General features: G+C 42.5%; 2 protein-coding genes across 2 annotated transcripts; both read left to right on the top strand.

Annotated features, from left to right (window-relative positions):
- Positions 1-11,554: 11,554 nt before the first annotated feature.
- LOC131262180 (fibrinogen-like protein A) lies at positions 11,555-12,850 on the top strand. The gene is made up of 3 exons (XM_058264124.1): positions 11,555-11,662; positions 11,801-11,923; positions 11,999-12,850. Exons 1-3 carry the CDS (start codon positions 11,555-11,557, stop codon positions 12,848-12,850), a joined length of 1,083 nt encoding a protein of 360 aa, XP_058120107.1.
- Positions 12,851-13,686: 836 nt separating this feature from the next.
- Positions 13,687-16,190, top strand: LOC131262157 (angiopoietin-1-like). The gene is made up of 4 exons (XM_058264092.1): positions 13,687-13,788; positions 13,864-13,965; positions 14,055-14,629; positions 16,151-16,190. The coding sequence occupies exons 1-4, from the start codon at positions 13,687-13,689 to the stop codon at positions 16,188-16,190; spliced, it is 819 nt and encodes a 272-aa protein (XP_058120075.1).

Here is a 16,190-nt window from a genome sequence, read left to right as displayed (position 1 = left end):
ATCAAACGCACGAGCTAAAGAGGAAATGTTTACGAGCGCGAATTTCGTAGCGCGGGTCAGTCCCCGAAGTCTGGGCGTCTGTTTTTTGAAGGTTAGGTGGCAAACTACGCATAATCGTTCTATGTTTATTTACAAAAAGGTGAACTGGATTGTTCAACCATCGGTGCGCAGCAAATGTCAGTTGAACGCGATACATATTAAATGGCGTCATGGCGATTGGAATGTGTGATGGAAGCAACTGGCTTTGTTGATCTTTCACCTAATCGTTGCATAAATATCATGACATGGCATTACGGACGGCGTATAACTGAACCACAGTGAGTTGTGGTTAAGATCGGATAATATATCAACACGTTATTATGTCCGAAGCACCTTCCAATGCGTTCCAAGTGAGCCCATATTGATATGAGCTTTAATTAAAATTAAATTCAGAAATGCGATTTCTGCGATCGATACGTAAGAGTTTATTAAATTTACTTTTGTAGCTATTATGCTTTCATGTAGGGTTGACATAAAATATCCCATCGTTCCAAAAAATAAAAGAAATAATCGGTTGATGGTATCGTTGAGCATATAACATACTATTTGCAGCACAACTAAAACATTATTTCATGGACAGAAGTCAAGTGTTGTCGAGTTTTCAATTAGTATTCTTATTAGATGCATAATTTGTGGGAGCACAAATGAGGAAAAACACTTGGTTCCAAGCATGGAAATGATTCATTGCAGGTAGCGCGCCGAATAACGCTTCAATTTGCCAGGTTATCTCGTGCTCGATAAAAAACCTTCTACACGCTCCCACTTCTGGCGGACTGCGGTACTCCAAAATCTCATAAACTCTTGTGTAAACTCTGATCCTGCTCGCACTTCAAGTCCCACGCTGCCGCCAAACAAACTGAACCGACAGAAGCAGAAAAAGCGCCCGCGTGTCAACATGTGCAGGCGTTTTCACGTTTCACGAGCAGCAGCATTTCGGTGCCTTGCACGGATCCAGCCGTTTTCCACGGAATGCCACTCCACCTGGATGCGATTTAATCCCCGGATTGGCAATATCTTTCACCAGACGGCACGCTTCGACTCGAGAAGTGGTTCACGAAAATAAGCTATCGTAACTCAACACTGCCGGTGCCGTTCGTCGACGGTCGGGATAAGAGTACGTATAGCGTTCCGGAGCATGTATACGAGGTGGATTCGCACCTTTTTAGGGAAAAACAACCTTCGATCCTTCGAGCGTTGACACTGGCGACCGGTTTGGGATGGGGGTGGGGGGGTGTAGCGCTAGCTAACAATAAATATTATATTACACGACACTCGACTGCTCGAGGTAGAGGGTAGAGGGAAAGAGAGCGTCAAGGATACACGTGCGTGCGTGCATGCATACACTCGAAACCGGCAGCAGCTTCCCAGAATGGAGAATGGAAAACGTACGCAAAGCTTTCCTTTCGGGTAAACTCTCGGGCAGCCGGGAAAGGTTACCGTTTCCGCGTGATTTTGCTTGAAATTGGACCGAAAAACATTGGGCTCCCCAACAGTGCAAACAGTTGAACGTTTCCAAGGATCGTGAACACGTGTGTTTGGTTTCTTGCTGCACCCTCTCCCGCTCTTTCTTCCGTTCAAAATAATCCGTAAAAGGATGGAATTAAGGCGAGCAGAAAAATATGGTTTCAAAAAACAAAACATTCATACATACGTAATCGTGCACGAAGAGTACTGGCAAAGATAGTGAGACCAGTAATAATAAACAAGACTGTCGTCCGATTCCTTCCCTTGGGGTTTTGTGGAGCAAAGCTCCACTCTGAACATTTGGTGGTAAATTGTGAGGGTATCTGTTGTGCAAAAATTTATTGTTTTGGAAAATGCGTGGATGTTTCAAACAAATAATTTAGCCTGAAATGATTATCATAGGCAAAAGCAATTTTATTTGTTAAAGGATGCTGAGGTAAAATAAATTTCAATGTAAGTTTCTATTGAATCTGATTCGATTTTAAAATATTTAACATAATTTGAACTTTGCACGATAAATAGCTACCTTTTGGATTTTTTAAATAAAATTGGAAAAAGTATAAACGACTCTGTACATCACTCAACATTTCGTTCTAGAAGAAGTGTGAAACTGAAAACTAGATTAATGTTTATTTTACATGATCTTTTGAAACGAGGGATGGAATTCAAATACGTTTCAAGCTACAAATCTCATTTCCTCCTAACAAAAACGAAAGAAGGAACAAACAAAGGAAAGAAGGTTCTTGTGGTATCAATATAAAGAAGTGTGTTCCTCCATTCTAAAAACAACTCATCAATGCTTCATTGACGATCTGCAACGATCTTCCTCGTGTCGATTTTCCTCATTAACATCCCAAGAATAACTTCTACCAAAACCATTGGGGTCAGCGAATCGTCACTGGACGGTCAAAAGTTGAATCCGGCAGTCAGGTTCGTTTGACCGGAAACTCATCTCCCGCCGGGAGAAGGAAGTATAAATGAAAATAAATACCGACCATTCCGAATTGGATTATTACGATCGAATGCCATTGGATCGCCATAGGTTTCCAACCGAAAGGGTCTGTAAGTAAGCGGGAAAGATGAAGTGGTCAGCAATTATACATACACACACTCAGACATCTGAGAGACTCGCGAGATGTCTGAAGGCGAGCTCGTATCGATACCATTCTTTAATTATTATTACTGCTGTGGCCCAAGAAGAATGCTTCGAGAATTTCGCCGACGACCTCCGGGAAGCCCGAAAATGGAGCTGAAACAAAACAAAAACAAACAGCCACGACTACTCCACCGGGCAAAACGATGTGGTTTGCGGGGTGAGTATCCATTTCCGTTCCATCGTGGCAATGGCGCACGCCGCATCCGTACCGGAGCCGATGGAGCAGCGAAACCAATTTAGCTCCAAACGAAGACTCGAGCTGTCGATGAAGTTAGTTGCAGCGTATAGTCAATCGACGTTCGGAAAGTGTAATGCATGGTGAAAAATGTAGCATCCGTAGCAACGAACGTTTGCGGCGCAAATGAAATTTCAGTTTCGTTGGAAGATCGCAAAGCACGAGAAGGAATAATTGTTCCACAAATGGATGCGAAGGAGCAGTTGCATGATGTGGCCATCGGAAACCGTGATGTCTAGGTTCTCCGTAGCAGAGCTGAAGGAGGGATCCCTCTACCCGAACTGCTGATTTCTTCATAGTTCCTACCAAGAACCGGGGCTGGACTTTCTAGTCCGTGCGATCCCTTACTCCGAGTGTATTAAAATAATTGACAAAGATTGCGCATTGTCTTTATCATTTGTATTAATCATAATTACGGGTAAATGTTAGGTGCTGGGGTGTGTCGGAACCTGAAATATGCGTCAGGAATCGGTCGTCCATTAGTTTCATCTTCGGGTCAGCTATCGGACGGAGGAGTGAGTTCCATCACACCACCAAGGATTATTAACCATAAACAACCACCCTTGGTTTGAACCAACCGACCGATTGCGCACAGATAGAAAAGACAGGTTTGGTGTAACGACACTTGCATAACTTTCGGACGGGGACGGACTCTGAGAATATCAAATTTAATTTCATTTTTATGGCCGGCCATTTAGTTCTTGAAGGCGGCTAACTTCATTGAGCAAAAACATTTTTCTCTTTTACGCCTTTGCAGGAGATAATAAGCGATGAATTTGTATTTAAACCGATTATTACTGTAAAACGCTTTTACCAGGTCGACTAACGTTTTGAAAAAGTAAGAAACATACCGTGACTATTGAGTTGTATTTACGTTAAACATTTCACTGTAATGGTAAGTGGGCTTCAAGTTGAAATATAAGATATAAGAAAACCATATAAATTTGTGGTAGCGAATTTCCATTTGAGAACTCTGAGACTGTCTGTAATCGACACGACAGAACTAACTTTTGTGAAACTGATCCATTTGTATAAGCTCTTTAACATAAAAAAGTGTTACCGGAACAGATGAATAAATCACAGTGACTAATCGTGGCATGAGATTCATGTAACGACCCTAGGTTGTCCGCTCTAAAACCATAAATTGCCAATCACCACGACACATCCAGAATAGATCGATGGAAGGTTCTCTCTTGCCAGTTCTCGCTAACATATGTTATGGCGCCGAGTTCCGTAGAAAGTAAGAGCGACTAGGTTCGGTTTAGGGTTTCCGTGATAGAATTGTTGAACGACCATTCATTGCATTGGGACCAGAGCCCACCAGGGAGAGACTGACGTCGAACGAACCTTGGAATATTCGATTCCAAACCGAAGTGGGGCGATGGTGGGACTTTCGAATGGCTGTCATTTTGTGGGACCTTTCGGTGGTTTCGGTTCAGATTACGTACCGCAACATGGGGACTCGGACGACGAACTCCAATATGGTCCGGTGGACAGACCGATTTCGCGAAAGCACGCGGTTCATTGCATTGAAATGCATGGACGTATCGGCCGTAGGAATGGCTGGTTTTGGGTTAGGAAAAACGGGTGTAGCTCATCCATTCTTCATTCTGCTGGTTAGGCATGTTTTTTTTGCTACGTTTCTGAACTGGCCCGATTGTGTGTGCGTCGCGTCCACCATTCCATTCTTTCACTCCACTTTCCAGGGCTGGGCTGGAATGCGACATGCTTGCGGTTGCACGAATTCCGCTTCTCACGTAAATTAGCACACATCCCGCAGTCGCGTCGACGGACGCTTTTCGTTTCCCTTCACCTGTTACCTCCGGTCTATCGTGTTTGTGGGTACGTGCGTGTTTCTCTTCCCAAGGGCTTCAGTTGGTTTGGGCGCGTTCCCATCTGTTGCGTTTCTGTGGGCTCCATTCGAGCTGACCAACAACTCGTCAGGTGTTGCAACACCGGGAATCGAAACACAGAGGAATTCCTACAGCCTCTTCTCTCCAATCCCCAATTCGTTTCAACCCCTTTCGGCCCGGTCTGCCGACCGGAAAAGTGCCCCAAAACATCAAGGTCGTGAGACGGCCGCGATAGTGTTTGGTTTGGGTTTTTGGGTGCTCGAAGGTGTTTCGTGCGTTTTCAAAAGCTGGATCGAATTTGGGGAAGCTGAAGTTGATGCGTGAGCTGTAGGAGGACGCAGGGAAATGAGATTTTTCATCGGGTTTTCCACTGCTCTAGTCTCAGCCACGGCGCAATTAACGCTAATCGCGGTATCGATCGCACTCGCGCGAGCCACGATCGGAGATAGGTGAGTGTTTTCCCACCTCTAATATTTCACCCCTCTCCTCCTCATTCTCCCTACTCCTCCATCGATTTATCGATAATCTTCCAATCGGTCGATGGCCTCTTGGGTGTGGAAAAAACCTGGCTGGCGAGTCACACGCGCACGCCTGAGCCTCTTACCCAATTTCGTAGCCAGTCCGGAAAACACCCCCAAATGTGTGATCGATGATCGATCGATTTGGTGGCCGGTGGAACCATTTCGGCACGCGAAAAGCGCGCTGCTTTCTTTGGCAAATGCTCCACATTTTACACCCACGCCGAGTTTCGCTGGCGAGTTTTGGGTGGAGCCTTTACACAGATGTTTGCATCATTGCGTTGTGCTTGGGTTTTATGATGGTGTGGTGGCATGCCATTGCCTTTTGAAAGAAAATTGGTGAACATAATCAGTAGAACTATGCAAAGTGTATGATTTTTACTTGTTAATTGACAAGACATCATAAGGGTACAAAAATAATATTATTTTTAAGTTCAAATTCAATGCTTACTTGATACAAATGATAAAATGTATTACACCATTCCGGTCTTCTAATGTAAAATAAAAACTAAAATTAAGTAGTTTTTTTTTTATAAATCTATGAAATAGTCGGAAATATTTATACGACATTTGTATGTTCTTAAATCATGTAAATATTAAAAATATTATTTTAACGATACATTTTCCGTCCATTACGTGTTTCTCGATACTACCTCCAATTATTGATGTTTTCACAAATTTAGTGGATTAGTTGTTGCGATATTGCGCATACCTGTACATATAATTATCGAGATGGGATTTTGATTGCATTGAGAACACATTTCGGGCCTTAGAATTTCCTCATAACTAATGAATTCCTCGAATATGATCGTCTATTTATTCGTAATACACAATAAAATAAGCTTATGAAATTTTGTTGTCAAAGCACTCCGGAAAATTGGTTCTCAGACAAGTAGCGGGAAAACTTTTTCAGCTAAAAAATAATACTCACAAATCACCGTCCGCAGGGCTTGGAATGAAGAGACTTTCTCGTTCGCAGAAGCCATCACGGTGTTCGGCATCCGCGTTCGTTTGGGGCTGAAAAACCCATCGTCAAACGTTCCCGGTATTCGCGGATGAGCATCCATTTTCAGATGTTTGTCACCGGCGTGATGATAATGATACCGGGAAAATGTGCCCGCCAGCCCATTTCTATGGCGCGTGAATGCTGAATGCGTGTTGTTTGCGTGCGATCTGACAATAACGACCATTTTGCGACTGAGTTCGTTTGGTTGTTTTGCATGCGTAATGGATGTAATAGGGTATGCGTAGTGAAGAGTAATGGTGTGAAAAATATGTTTTCTGTTCATACACATTTATTGATAACGTTACGGTACATCAATTTCCATCAGGGGTAATTTTTTTAAAACAGGTATTTTAAAAGGCAGCTTAGATGTAAAGAACGCACGATTGCTTTGATGGACGGTTGTTCTTAGAAATCATAATAGGATCGCGAAACGTTCTTTCGCCCCGAGCCATTTTGCCCCCGTGGTGCAGCAATCAAAATCGCAATTAATTTTATATCCCCAATGGCAGGGAGCAACGGCCGACCAGTGTTCCAAAGAAACCTATCTCTCATGAGGCCTTTCATACTTGCCACGCACTTCACTCGCTGCTGATCGATTGTTTTTCCATCCATTTCGACAGCGTGCCAGAGTGGCTTGGTTTTTGTTACCCACCTCACTCTGTTTGGACAGGAGATCATGAGCATCAAACCAATCCTCCTTGTCTCTAACGCGGACCGGTCAGATATCGATACGGCAATGGTAACCGGTCATCATCCCCGAAGTGGGTTTTACTTTTTAGCTGTGACCTACTCGCAACCTCTTCAGTGTACAGACACCCCCTTCCTCGCAACGCAGACAGGTGTTATTAGCGTCTTAACGGGTTATCTATCACCCTCGGTGACTCGGGGTCGCAACGATATATCGCAAACTTTCATCCTGGCGAGATGCCGGCGCGAACGAACCCCGACTGTTTCCGAAACACACAACTCGCACGGATTAAAATACGTTTCGCCAATCGATCGCCAGGGGTTTCATTGTTCCCTTGGTTTCAACTCCTTTTTCCAGCCGCTGGGGTTTTGCAATCGAATATGCCAATTACGGACAAAATTTTCAATTATTATACACTGGGGTGTTACAAAGGCGGGTGGACGGGAGACATTCAAGGAGCTGCTATGTTTTCTTTCTTCTCCCCAACAACATTAGATCTGGAGCTTGAAAGTATGTAGCAATCGGTAAGCAGCACAATCGTTGGGTAATTTGCGGTAGTGTGCAAAGACGAAACGGACGAAACAAAGGTCCGAACCTTGGTTGAACCGGTGGAAGACCTACCGACAAGTTTTCCCCTGCTTCTCGACAAGTGGATACGTTAATTTGATTTGCTTTGTATACGGCATAATGAAGTAAGCAGCAGGGATTAGGGTTGAACAATTGGAGAATTAATCATATCCATGTTCGTTCATACTTCCCTATAGGATCTGAAGGGTGAGGATTCTCTACAAAGATGGTTCTGGGAGATCTTCTGAATAGGGACCAGCACGAGATTAAATCACAATAACTACCTACAATTAAGAGCTGTACGAATTCTATACATAATTTGAAAAATATTATTCATGCGATAAAGTATAGATAAAAATGTTTTGCTAAGAATTGAATGACATAAACGAATAATCTTCATTATCTATCTCTATGATCAGTTTTAATTGATTGATGGAAATATAAATTGCAAAATAACTTTCCTAATCGGTTTCCTTCTGCATGCAATCACCTGCCTTTTGCCGCCGATGACTTCCCATTAATTGCTCGGTAATAAGGGGAAAAGCATTCACTTTAATACGGCTACACATTGAAGTGTGTGCCCTCGACGAAGGGAAGCGATGATGAGCATTAACAAGTGCATACACGTTCGATAGAGCGATTCGTAATTGCATCAGGTTGGTTTTGTTCATCCTTTCCATCGTACGAGCTCGGATGCTTCGGGCCGGTAGCAGCAAACTTCCTCGTTGGACTAACGATGATGTAATCGATCGACTGCTGGAAGGAAAATGTTTGCGAACGATTTCAAGCATTCGCTACGGATCGGTGGCCAATTGATTGATGAATGGCAAATGGAAGTTTGTTCAATTATAAACGGCACTGTATAGGTTGCACTTTCAGTAAGTACTTAGCGCTTTTGAGTTTTTGACGAGTTGGGTTTAAGTTCCATTTTTGCTGTTCAATCCGATTAATTTTATGTGCTCTAAATCAAAGTTATCCTTTTTTCATTTATTACTATTGTTCCTTTTAAATTTTAAAAATTGTTATCTTTAATATTCGCCTAAAATTCCAAAGTAAATCTAACAAGGAACAATATCGTAAAAGAGAATAGAAATATAAAAGTTCAATTTGAGATGTACAATAAAAAATTAACAAAATTCTTTTAAATATAGAAAAGTTATAAAGAAGTATCAAAATTGATAAGAAACGTAAAATTCTCCGGTAAGTTGTTCATCATATCAGTTAATCATTAATTGCTAATCAACCTTAATAAGAAATTTAACTCCATTTTTATTTTATGTTCGTTCAATGATTTCTTTAAGTGTTTTACTCTTTTTTGCTGTGATCGTTCTGATAATTTTCTTGCGGTCTCTTTGCTATTGTCACTGATATTTTTGGTCATGGAAGGAATATATTTTAAACAAGGCTTTAATCTGCATAAAAAAATACTCATTATAAGCAAAGGACGTTATGAAAAATTTAACTCTCAAAGGCTAACTATAAAGATAGCTTTTCTTCGTGCATAAAAATAAACATAAATTTAACAAAAATCCCGCGCTTGGCCTCGTCTGCAGCCGGCGGTAAAAAAGTCAAGCGCGACCGGTGGTCGCATTGATCGTTAAAATTGCATAAACATTAATCCCAAGAGGATCGGTTGTAGCTTTGCGCTTTATTTTTCCCCTGCCAATGGCAAGTCACCTTTTGGCAGCATTCGACTGGGATGGGAATCCGATCGATTTCGCAACATCCGCCACGCGTGAGAGCATCTTCAGCAACGTGTATGCTGCCCGGCGGTGGGATTACAAAGGAACGCAGCGCGGAGGCAGCGGCCCGGGGGCAAAGAAAAGAAACCCTCCAAGCAAGATGTAATCGAACGCATGCGAATGTGTACACGTTCTGTGGCATTACATTTCAGATTGAAATTGGAAATTGGTGCCACGCGGTCGTTCCCCAGTCGCCATCGAAGCGATCGCGATCGGCCGTTCTTCACGCGATCCACGCATAATAAACGGCGGACAGGCTGGGCAGGGAGCGGAACTCCACTGCACTCCCGTGACGTGGAGGCATTCGAAACATGGGCCCCGGTCCGCCAGTGTTGCCTTCCGCCCGCATGCAACGCCGGCGTTCGGTAATCGTTTGTACTTCATCTTGTTCGGAATGTGTGCACCCCGCGTCGTACAATTCCGCGATGCATTCGCGCACCAGGACCGGGCCGGTATTTGCCTAGAGCAAATATTTACCGGAAGCTAAGGAAGCCACTTCACCGCCACCAGTGGCCACTACGCTCCCCAAAGGGTGGCGAAAGGGGGGAAAATCGATGGGCGGTAAAAATAGACGAGCCATACAACGGACGGACATCGTTCAGGTTGCGTTCAAGGGAAGCAACAATGTGTTGCAGGCCCTCGCTTCCTTCAACCACACACAACGTCCCACATACACCCACCCACCCACTCAAGGAGCTTCGAGAGTCTTTTCGTTCCTTCTGCTGCGTTTCGCAGCATTTTACTTATTTTTCTATCGTTTCGTACTTCTTCCGGCGCGTTCGCTTGGCGGCACGTTTCTCGCGCTGGAAGGAAATCGTAACACGGATCCGTAACCGTGTTTCTAGACTGGCGCGTACCGGTTGTCCGAGACCGGGTTGATTGATTGCGTTCGATTGTAGCCGCGGTTCTCGGCCACCGAACGGGCGAGCTCCTCGTGTGCGCTTGTGGCATTGAAGTGGTGGTTTCGAGCCAAACCGATAGGCAACCCATTGTGCACACGGAGCTTAATGTTGTTGCAAAGCGTCATGTCCGGCTGTCTGGTGGACAACATACGATGACAACGTGCGTGGTGGGTTGCCCGAGCGGAGTTCGCGTTCGGTCTCCGTGTCCGTGAGGCGATGAAAGGATTAATTATGCTCGGACTTCGGTTTGACATACGTGAAGCCGGATCTGGTACGTGGGGGGGACGGGACTTCGCTGTGATTGTGGTGATGTCATCGGTGTGACGTCACGTTCCTCGGGAGGACACAAATAGCAATCAAATTAGTAACTTGGACACCAAACACTACAATCATCCACCAAGTTTGATAGGTTAATAAGTTTCAGGAAAATAACTTTATTACATATTTTTCTACACATTGGTCAATAATCAAATCCTTTTTTTTCCTAGAATTTATTCGTTTTATGAAGTCACATGAAGTTTTCTCCGACAGCACACGCAGGTTCGCGAGTGTTCCTTTGTCCATTATCATCTGGGGCGGAATGTGGCGGTCGTTCAAATGCCTTTCCTGAATCAAAGAGGAAAGAAAGAAAAAACATCGTCCGGTACACACATGGTTGTTCGTTGAGTCAGTTGGCCTGGGTAGAACCGTTCGTGATAACGTTCAACATAATCAGTTTTTACGCTGGACTCAGCACATGGTACGATTAATGAATGTTAAACAGGGTGATTCTTGTTAATTTTTTAAGGTTTAGGCAATACTTTATTCAACTGATGGAAATCATAGGATGAGAAGGATTTTGTTTAAGGTTATGTTTAAGTTTGAAATAAAAAAAAAAACACACATACATGTTAAGAAACAGTCGCCTTGAATGAAATCAAATTCATGATCCTTTTGAAATTAGTGGAATTTGAATGAGGAGAATATCGAGACTTCATTAATGTTTAAATAAATCAAAGATAAATCGCCATCGTCAATCGATGACACTAAAATTATCTCATTTGTGAAACAATAATAACTCTCCTTGGTCACCCTGTATGGTGTAAGCATAACGTGGTCACGGATATTTTTGGCCCACAGTTCATGATAATATTGCCTTATCGTTTGGATCGCAAATCCAGCATTCGGTTCTAGTTTTTTCATTCAGCTCCATGCCAAACGAGCCTCAGTTGGTTTTCATCATTTGTACGGATTGTACTTGTAGGTGCATTACACTATTTTTGAAGCCATGACTATTTGCAACTATGTTCTGGTGCTATGTTTTGGTGTTGTTTTGTCAACCCGGCTCGCCATGGCGGTGAATAGTTATGAATTACAGAAACTCACAAGTAACATCGATCTCTTGATGGACAAACTGCAGGAGATTGAGCAAACTATGAAGACAACCATCGAGAAACGGAAGTTCGAGAAAAGAATAGAGGAGATGGAAAACACCTTGCAAATGGCAATGAATGTAAGTTTTGCAGTTTTTGACACTCCGCATAAAGTGTAGAAAAATATGAAACCTACCATTGCGGTGATATATTTGAATCCTCTACACAAGATAAGTGAATTACTAAAAATAATGTACACATATTATAACTCTTTGTAGGAAATGGAACAACGTCTGCAGAAGAAGCTTACCAAACATGAAAGTAATATTAACGAAAAGATCGACATGGTGGATACAAAATTTGAAGCAAAAATGCACGTAATTGGAGAATCTTTGAAAAAGGTAAGGAAGCCTACAATAAGTGTTGGTGTTCATACAGGTCGAATTTGGTATAATTCATGTTTTCTTATTTTCTAGAGTGTGAAGACAGCCGCACACAATACACGGAAAAAAATAGAGGAATTGAAGAATCGTTTGGTACCCAAGGTGGAACGCATTCAGGAAACATCGCTAACTGAGTTTAAGAAACTAGGAGAAAATAAGGAAATTATTAATTTGCTAACGAGTTCGATACATAATTTAACTACCAATGCAGAAACACGCAGTAAGACATTGGAAGACCACTTAATAGATCCTGTCCGATCATGTCGTCAAGTTACCGGAGAATCTGGAACGTATCTTTTCCGTTTGTGGAAAAAATCGAAACAATTCGAGGTCTTTTGCGAACAAAATAAGTTCAAAGGCGGCTGGATTGTAATCCAGCATAGGTATGACGGTTCAGTCGACTTTTATCGAAATTGGGCGCAGTACCGCAATGGATTCGGGAATGTTGATGGCGAATTCTGGCTCGGGCTGGAATACGTGCATCAAATTACTAAAAACCGACCGCATGAATTGTTGGTGGAGGTGAAAGATTTTCATGGAAACTACGGATACGCTAAGTACGACGGGTTTGAGATAGGGGACGAATCGGAGTTGTATGTGTTGAAGAAGTTAGGGACATACTCAGGGACAGCAGGAGATTCGATGGAGTACCACAAGAATAAAAAGTTTACCACATTTGATCGCGATAATGACGAATGGAATAGCAATAATTGTGCCATGGTTGGGCACGGAGCCTGGTGGTACGATCACTGCCACCATTCCAATTTGAATGGACGTTATCAGAACACAACAGGTGATGCGAGTGCGATGGTGTGGCATCATTTCAAAAACGACAATCCTGGATTGTCTTACTCGCGAATGATGATCCGCAATATCATTAATTAACGGAAGTATAAAGCAATCAATTAATCAGTGAAAATGTTTATTAGCTGCAGTTTATTTGCTCCCTCTGTCCCTTCATCTCTACCAAATTAAAGTAATAACAGAAGATTTGATATAAGTGTTACTATATAAAGCAATTGCTTTTGAATAAAAAAAGATCATTTTATTGTAAAATGTTCATTTTGATTCAAAGAGAAAAAAACAACAACAAAAACGAAAGAAATAATGGTGAAATATATTCAGCCAAATAAAATGGTTGAAGTAATTTGGAAAGAAAGTTTGCTTTTCAGAAATGACATCTATCTTCGTATCTTAGGTATCTTATGAACAAAACGACTTTAGTCCGTCCGTTGAATAAATAGTAATGGAAAAAGTACTTGATACTAAATATTAGTTTTAGGACAATTTGTCACAACACATAATCTTTTCATGAAAACTACTCCGACAAGAGCGTTTGACGAGACAGAAACCAAAGCCGGGAACCACCGCCCGAGATAACATAATCAGTTCACGTTCTCGACTCAGTTTGTGGTACGAGCTGATGTGTAACATGAAGGTCACCCAATAAGAGTATGTTTTTGCCAAAATATGTTCGCGGTTGACTTAGTGTTGGTGATGATTGTGCACGCGTTATCGCTCAGAACACATTATCAGAATTGGTTCCCTGTTATTTTTTGCTTTTTCGAGTCAAACGTATTCGGACGATCCTCAGTCGTGTTCCATCTGTCGTTCTGATTGTGGGTTGAAGAGCTTTTTATTACAGCAATACGAAAGTAATGAATAATTGTAGTCATATATTGGTGCTATGTTTTAGTGTAGTTTTATCAGCCCGGATTACAATGGCGATCAATAGTTTCGAACTACAGACTCTTATGAATAACATTGATTACATAAAGGACAAACTGCAAGGGCTGGAGCAAACTATGAAGAGCTCGCTGAAGGTAAATCCCCACCACAAGTTAAGTGAAAACACGATGATAAAGAAGAAAAATATCGTCTAAAAAATCTTTTTGTAGGAAACAGAGCATCGTCTACAGGAGAAGCTAAACAAACTCGAAAATATTATTAACGAAAAGATCGAGGCCAAAATGCAAGCAATGGAAGACTCTTTGAAAAAGGTAAGGAAGCGTGCAATAGGCGTTGGTATTGGAATCTTAAAGATTATATCAGTTGAATTTGGTGTAATCAATGATTGGCTCTTTTGCAGAGTGTGCAGGCATCCGAAGAGAATACAGGAACCAAATTGGAGGAAGTGAAGAATCATATGATGCCCAAGATGGACCGCATTCAGAAAGCGTCGCAAATGGAGCTCAAAAAACTGAGAGAAAATAAGGAAATTCTTGATATGCTAACGAATTCGATACATAATTTAACTACCAATGCAGAAACACGCAGTAAGACATTGGAAGACCACTTAATAGCCCCTATCCGTTCATGTCGTCAAGTTACTGGAGAATCTGGAACTCATCTGTTCCGTTTGTGGAAAAACTCGAAACCATTTGAAGTATTTTGTGAGCAAAATAAGTTCAACGGCAGCTGGATTGTGATCCAGCATAGATTTGACGGTTCAGTCGATTTTTATCGGAACTGGACGGAGTGCCGCAATGGGTTCGGGAATGTTGATGGCGAATTCTGGCTCGGGCTGGAATATGTGCATCAAATAACTAAAAACCGACCGCATGAACTACTGGTGGAAATGAAAGATTTCGATGGAAACTACGGATACGCTAAGTACGGAGAATTTGAGGTCGGGAGCGAATCCGAGCAGTTCAAGTTGACGAAGTTAGGAAACTACTCAGGGACAGCAGGAGATTCGATGCACGGCTTCAGGGATCGAAAGTTTAGCACGTTCGATCGGGACAATGATGAATCATATCTTAATTGTGCTGAAATTCGACACGGACCGTGGTGGTGCAAATGGGGCAGCTATTCCAATTTAAACGGACGTTATAACAACACAACTAAAGAAAGTGCGATGATGTGGGAGCATTTCAAAGGCGGCTTTCGTAGTATGTCTTACTCACGAATGATGATCCGCGATATCACCAATTAATATTGTCACAATTTGTCAATTAATGTCCTAATCATTGTTAGCATGCAAAAAATGATTTTAAATAAAAATATATGATCAAGTTCAACTTAGATTCCATTATTTTTTCTTCCCGTTCCGAGCCAAACGATCCTCAGTCGTTTTTTATCATTCGTTTTGATAGTGAGTGTAAGTGCATTACATATTAAAGTCATGATTATTTGCAACTATGTTCCGGTTTTATTACTAATTATTTCAATTTATAGTATATTGTTAATTCTTCTTTTAACTAGAAAAATAATTTGCCGATTGTGATATTCATATGATGCTCATACAGTTATAGGAGTGTCGAATTCTCCCATCGATGTTGTTTTGTACCTTTTTCATAAGTATACCTATCGTGTGCAATGAAATTCAACGAATTTTTTTAACTTTAAATCTATTTTTTATTAGGTAGGATGTAATTTGCTCTTCATTGCCCTCAAGAACAAAACACTAATTCCCTGATTGCATTATACACAGCCAAGCAAGAGTTGTCGTAGAGTAAATCAAATTGAAATAGATAGAATACTGTTGGCCCCGTTGGCATTCGCCGATGACTCCATTTGTCCCCAGCCATTATCTTCTTGCTCGATGGGCAATTTTCGTAGCAATGCCCTAAACGGGACCTGTGCCATTTCTGTCTCCCCCGTTGTCAGTCGTCACATCAAACACGGCACTCGCAGGATTGCAGTCGTTTGTTCGCTCGGCATCTTTGGCATCTCTGCACGACTTTCCCGGCGACGGCTCTAGGACTGGTTGGTGATCAACGGCGAGACCTCGATGGCTGAGCCCTCGCCCCGGCCGCATGCCACGATCGCGATCATCTGCAATTTTTCGCCGCGTAATCAATGACATTTCAATGATGCATCGATTCGCTTTGCTCGCTCTTCGGTTTGACACGGACGGTGGAAGGCGTCGCAGTTGCTTACGGCTGGTGAGATTTTATTTTCCTACCATCATCACGCCCCCAAGAGGTAATCGTCCTGGCGGTGGACACGGTGCGGGTTGCATTAACGCCGAGGCAAACGGCGATCGAGACGAAAGCAAACGCGAGCAATATCGACCAGATGGGGCAATTGAGCAACGGCCCGTGAGTGTGTGTGTGTGCGTTTGTGTGGAGCATGGATCGTGTCGCTTGGCCGCAAGTTCCATTGACCGCCAACGAGATGCAACTCGATGCACCCCGGTGTCAGCGTATTGAGCTTTGCGCCATCTCCTCCGCTTCTCGGCAGGACTGACGAGTCCGGCAACGGCATCGGCGATGACTATTAG

The sequence above is a fragment of the Anopheles coustani genome, chromosome 2, assembly GCF_943734705.1.
Source record: "Anopheles coustani chromosome 2, idAnoCousDA_361_x.2, whole genome shotgun sequence".
In the NCBI taxonomy this organism is placed as follows: domain Eukaryota; kingdom Metazoa; phylum Arthropoda; class Insecta; order Diptera; family Culicidae; genus Anopheles; species Anopheles coustani.
The sequence above is the reverse complement of the archived record's forward strand: the minus strand, read 5'-3'. Positions and strand labels throughout refer to the sequence as shown.